The following is a 6,000-nucleotide window of genomic DNA, read 5'->3' as shown; positions in this document are numbered from 1 at the left end:
ATATTTAGCATATACACAGTAAATAGGAACATTTATAAATACATGCAGGAAGAAGATCCATGAGGCCTGGCCTTGCACCACAAGGAGGCTGCCAATGGTGTAGTGGGAAGGGGCTTCCTACACTGACATACTGAGGGGCCAGGGGAAAGGGTTAGGTCCTTCTAATAAATGTTTGCAGTGCTGTTACCTCTCTATAAGGATGCCTGCTTGATCTTTGGACTTTCTTTTTTTGCTTTAACAATATTTGGTGGTGAAGAATGTCATAGCCTAGTTATAGACACTCAAAACATTCCAATGGCATTAAGATGGTGCTTTGCTTCTGTGTTGTGACAGGAGAGGAACAGGGTCCAGTAGAAGCCTTTCCAGGATACCCTTCCATCATTTCTTCAGTTACCCTCTGATTCAGGATAAGCAGTGCCAGCCTCTTCAGTCCTGTGGTGTTTCTGCACCTTTATAGCAGTGTGTGCTCACCCTTTGCAGTCCACTCCATACCAAGTGCTCCAAGAGCAGAAATTGCATGAGGGAAGAGTGGAAACAGTCTTCTTTTAAAAAAAGAACTTTTTCTTCCCCACAGAAAAGGAAAAAAACAAAGCCTCAAGTTATAGACTGTGTTTACTGTGACAGTATTTTCAAACAGCAGCCACAAAATAAGAAACACTAGGGTTTTACTACTAATTGCATACACCAACATGAATAAATTTTATCTAAGCTGTGGTGAGGTGTATCTTTTTTAATACTTTTGGTTTTGTATATTTTTATTTACAAAAGGAAAATGAGCCTACAGTTGAGCCAAAAAAAAAAAGGACAAGGCTAAAAGTGGAAAAAGAGACAGAAGAACATGTGGGCTTTTACTTTTTTAAAAAGTATCTGGTAGACAAGCAGGACACACAGGGAATGCTAACAGCCAGAGTGGCTGCTGATGCCCTTGAATTTGGAACAGCATCTGAAAAAAACAACTCTTTTATCTTTCACTTAATGTGTGGTAAAAAAGAGTCCAGAACAGAGCAGTCTTTCAAACCTCAGATGTATTCTGGGAGTGCATGAAGCTCAGTAGCCGTATTTTTCATTAAGATGAGTCTTGCCATCACCACTTTGACCTAATGGACAAACAGGAAGAGTTGCATTATGTTTTCCCCCCTTCATTCAAGATAAATTTGTATCCAAGTATGAAATAGTCTCTAGGCAGCACCATTCAGACATGTGCAAAGAGGGTAAATCAGACCAGATATTAAAAAGATTTATACTTATAATTACTCTTAACCTTATTAAAAGTGTCAAGATCACATCATATATTCTTAGTTTTGTGTTGGGTTTTTTTATTTGTTTATTTTCTGGTGCTCTCATTATGCCAGTTTAGACACAAGTTGAGTCTGACTATTAGCAGGCAAAAACAGAGAAAGGAGCTCCCTGTTCCAGACACAGCTCATTTGGCTATCCCTGACAAGACCTCAATGAACTGGGTATTTTGTGGATTCAAGACAGAGAAGTGCAGTCTTCTCACTGAAGGATGATTCACCAGATTATAGATAAATGAAATTTATTCTCATTTTTGTTATTCTCTCTGAAGCCTATGTATATATTATAAGCCTGTAACAGCCTTATAAAAATTATAGTAATGAATCTACTAAATGACAGCTAAGCTTTGCCCTTACTATGAAAACCTCAATGCATTAAAATGAATTCTGCATTTTAGTGAAATTGAAAATTTATTCCACTGTTTAAGAGTAACCTCTCCTAGCTAAAAACTTCGGAACTAAAGCAAAAAATGCGTTCAACATATACTGGATGCATGCATGAATTATTCATTGCCTTCACCAAAGCATTTACAAGATTTCTCTCAAAACTGCATGACCCAAAGTTTATGTTAGAGTCATTTTTGCAAAAATCTGACAAGACTTGAAAATTTCACAGACTTCTATGAAAATTGAGAATATTAAGATTGCTGGAGCACTTATCCCTAGTGAAGGCCTGAGCCTCTATCATGATGTGCATAAGGAGTTGGTGCTCTCAGGTGTTACAAAACTGAAAAACAAACTTCAGGTGCATCTGTTCACTGAGATGAAGCTACCACACATTTGGTCTTATTTCACTGCAAGATTTGCATGGTGATACAAACAATGTGGGGCATGACATGCCAGAAAACATCATGTTCTGGGTAAAGTATGCCTAGACTGCTTTTTGTCAAGAAGTTACAAGGATATTCTGGCTACTTATTAGGTAGATTTTTGAGTTGTAAGACTAAAAATAGTAAGCAAGTGGCTGATACCTGCAGGAGGAATCCATATGCAGTAGTCTGGGTCATCATCTGGGTACTGCGAGGAAAAAAAAGGTTGCTGGACCTGCAAAAGGAAGGAAGATTTTTAAGGTGCTGCACACCCCTCTGACAACGTATCACAGACACTAAATCTCTCATTAATTCAAATACTGGAAGGTGAAGTATATTTCTACAAGAGTCAAGGATGAAAACAAGAATACAGAGGAAAGAAGAAAGATCAGACCCTCAAATAGATCCAGTTTATTCCCAATAGAGTCACAGAATAATAGAAATGCTGGTTAGATGGGATCACTGTAGGTTGTCCAGTTCAGCCTCCTCATCAAAACAGCAGCACTGCCAACTGTCCACTTCTGGACAGTTTAATCTTGTCATCCTAATGTTTGTTACTGTCATTTGACACAGAATTTCATTATGCAAGCAAAAGCTCTAGAGCAGGATTTTCAAGTGCTTTACTGATTTCAACAAAAAATCCCACTGAAAACTTTGGGTTTAAGATGATTTAAAAGTGGAGTATATAACAGTTCAGCTGTTCGCAGTTCAGCTGTTCAATTCAATTTTTACAAAAAAAAAAAAAAAAAAAAAAAAAAGAAAAAAGAAAATAAAATTTTTTCATGTCTCACTGGTTTCACTGAAATGCTTAAAACAAACTGAGATGGGCTACTTGCAATTCAGATGTTGACACAGCAATTTATTTTTGTTCCTAGACTTTTAGGTTTTGCCACATCAGCATAATTTTCTCAACAGCTTTTGTTTTCAACAACTGCAGGTAGCTATAAAAAAATCATATAGCTGTAGAGTGAAAGACTTAGGAGTTCAAAATGTAGCCAAGATACTCAGCACTGATTTGAACTACTCTTCAGAATTATGACACAGCCATAAGTTATGCAGCTGAAGCAATTTTTCATTCCCTCAAAAACATTCTTTCCCCAAATTAACCTCTAAAAGATTTCTTGTGGAAGACTAATGTTTTCCAAAACATTAGACTGCAGAGTTGAACAGTTTTTAAATATGGCTTGTGAACAGTCACTTCAAAATTGTTTTTCCAGTTTTATAGGATTCAAAGTTACTCCTCAAATACTAAAAGAGAAAAAAACAAACAAAAAAACAGAGCAAAGCTGACTTCTGGTTGATATTTTCCATGCAAGATCAGAGCCCAAAGGCAGAGACAGCATGTGGAAAAAGTGATTTGTGATGGGAGAGAGAATATAGCTAAGCCATCTGGTATTTGGAGAATGCTCAGTGTTAGAGTGAACTCTGTGCTGATGAGAGGTGCTGACTTGACTCCCTCAGCATGAGAAGCTGCTTTGTTCTCCCACATTCATATAGGAAATGGTATAACTTGGGCTTTAACAGTTTAAATTTACTTACGCTTTCTTTATCAACAAGCTTTATAGAGCAGCAACAAAGGGCAGTTTCTAATTACCTAGTCCTTGGCTCCTTTGCCAGAACTAACAAGGCAGCAGTTAGCACACACAGCCTGCAGGGAGTTAAGGTGCTTTAAGTAAGTGATACAGGGCTAAAATTGGATTGCCACCACAAACAAATTGTCATAATGATCAAAACTCAAGGATCTCTTAAGACAACTTCCCTCTTTCCACATCTACAGGGAAGGATGAGGTTTGGTAATGGCAATACAGATTACCCACAGTTGTAGTACAGCTTGTTCTGAGTCAGCCAGTACATAACTCCCAAGGTAATCTCCAAGGAAAGTTTTGCAATGCAATTGCTAAAGCCCAGAGAGCATCTGTGTTGTACAACACTCATGACACAGCAGAAGCAGCAATTAGTAGAGGCAAACTGCCAAGTGAAAAGGTGAAAAAGCAAATTTGATTGAATTGAGAGCCTGTATCATGCTTGAAAGGCTGTGTTTTACCTTCTTGTGGGAGACTGCAAGAGCTGTGCCCAACAGTACTGTGTGATTCTACCTTTGGGTCTTGGCAGAAAAGCACTACTAACACCAAGTTCTACTCAGTCAGAGTGGTACAGTTTCACTAATAAGGAGCCTACTACATGATTCCTTGAAACTCTTAAATTACAGGAGTCCTGGTATCATAACAGACCTTGTTGGAGCTACTGGTTTTCTTAACTTTCTCAGGTGTCTCTTCAGGTTCCTTACATACTTCCTCAGATCCTGACAAGAAAGAGGATTTGGTTTACAACACATCACAACTGACCAATTCTATCAGAAATAACCTTATAGAGAGTTCACAGACAAATGGATACATCTAAAAGGAAATCCAAGACACTCTGCAATAAAATTCATACTTAAGACTGCCAAACATCTTTGTTTTTTCTAGTTTAACTTATGCTTCATACATTGCCAGTTACCAACCTGAATGCATTTTTATAAGGTCCTATATTTGGGATTCTGTAACACAATTTCTCCTAAAGACAGATGTTTATTTTCTAAAAAGATATTCTCTATCTGTATTCACTGCAGTGGCTGATTGGGAAAGAAGTAGTAGGAAATGTGCAGGACCAGCATGATATTTGTTTTGTATAAAAAAAAGTAATTTCACAGTAGCATAGATAAGAGGAAGACAGAAAGACAGAAGTATGCCTGTTTTTCTTTTTCTGCCACTTCATCTGTGAAATATTGAGGCTCTTGTGGGTTAAGTTTATGGACAAGACAATATGGACAAGACAACATCATCAAGAGTCTGAGTTAAGAAAAAATAGAAAATTTATACAGACCTCCTCCAAATACACTGTACACCAACCACAGCTTTCATTTTGAGGACAAAATTTCATTTTTTGTGTGTGTACATGTAGAGGGGTAATGTGAGTCATTAACAAAGTGCTAGCTAATGTTACACAGTGTTGTCACTTTATAAAAGGAAAGTTGTGTCCTTAGAGTTAAGAGCTACTGCAAGACAATGCGGGGGGAAAAGGCATTCTGCTTATGCACCTACATTAAAATTATTTTTCTTCTCTTCTCATGTTATTTTTGTTTAAAACAAAGGATCTCAAAGCAGTTAATGACCATGAAAAGCAAGGAGTTGAAATGTAGTTGAAGTGACCTGTCTTCACCATACATTCACCATTTTTCAAGCAAAACACCATTTAAATTCTAGATTCTTACTTTAGGCTCTAGATAAGGCTTGGTTTCCTTCCACTGGCCAAAGATGACAACAGTTCCTTAAGACACATAATGCTGCACAACAAAGTCTGAATTGTACTGCTCACCTTGAGATTTCTCTTCTGAGGGTCCCATCTGAGATTTATTTCTTAGTATCTTTGGCTCAGGCAGAAAATGAACCCCTGTAACAGAAAAAAGTGCAAATAAAAGTACAACAAAAGAGCTGCATGAGCACTCTGCAGCAGCTCTGATGAGTAGAGTGCTAGTAACTCTGAGACACGGTACAAAAGGGAACTCTTAGCTACATTTGTCTCAGGAAGAAGAACTCTTCTCTTAGAAGTTCTCCAAACTATTTCGTCCACTAAATGCATCAGAATACCATGTTAAAGAAAAACTTGTGACCAATTAAAACATAATTCTGAAGAACAACCTGCTTGGCATTAAGAAATCAGAATTAGGTTTCTGTCATCAGACATAATTTACTGAGAAACACAATTACAGAGTTTTCTAATGCATCAAGTTGATGTAGAAAAGAATGGATTCAAAGATAAACCACAAAGATGCAAGGAAAGTAGCCCTCCATTACCACTTTTAAAATTATTCCTCCTTACAAACTGGTCTGAAGCTTTACACACTCATTTGTTTT

At 37.4% G+C, this 6,000-nt stretch overlaps 1 protein-coding gene across 1 annotated transcript in view; it reads right to left on the bottom strand.

Annotated features, from left to right (window-relative positions):
• Positions 1-601: 601 nt before the first annotated feature.
• Positions 602-6,000, bottom strand: part of SLC4A1AP (solute carrier family 4 member 1 adaptor protein) — a 15,870-nt gene continuing 10,471 nt past the window's right edge. Inside the window, exons 11-14 of the mRNA XM_030447305.1 lie at positions 5,462-5,536; positions 4,336-4,406; positions 2,267-2,339; positions 602-1,097 (exon numbers count right to left, since the gene is read on the bottom strand). Coding sequence (XP_030303165.1) covers positions 1,048-1,097; positions 2,267-2,339; positions 4,336-4,406; positions 5,462-5,536 — 269 coding nt within the window. The 3' untranslated portion in view covers positions 602-1,047. The remainder of the gene's footprint in view (positions 1,098-2,266; positions 2,340-4,335; positions 4,407-5,461; positions 5,537-6,000) is intronic.

The sequence above is a fragment of the Calypte anna genome, chromosome 3 (genome assembly GCF_003957555.1).
Source record: "Calypte anna isolate BGI_N300 chromosome 3, bCalAnn1_v1.p, whole genome shotgun sequence".
Taxonomy (NCBI): Eukaryota; Metazoa; Chordata; class Aves; order Apodiformes; family Trochilidae; genus Calypte; species Calypte anna.
Note: the sequence above shows the minus strand (reverse complement) of the source record. Positions and strands in the feature narration are given on the sequence as shown.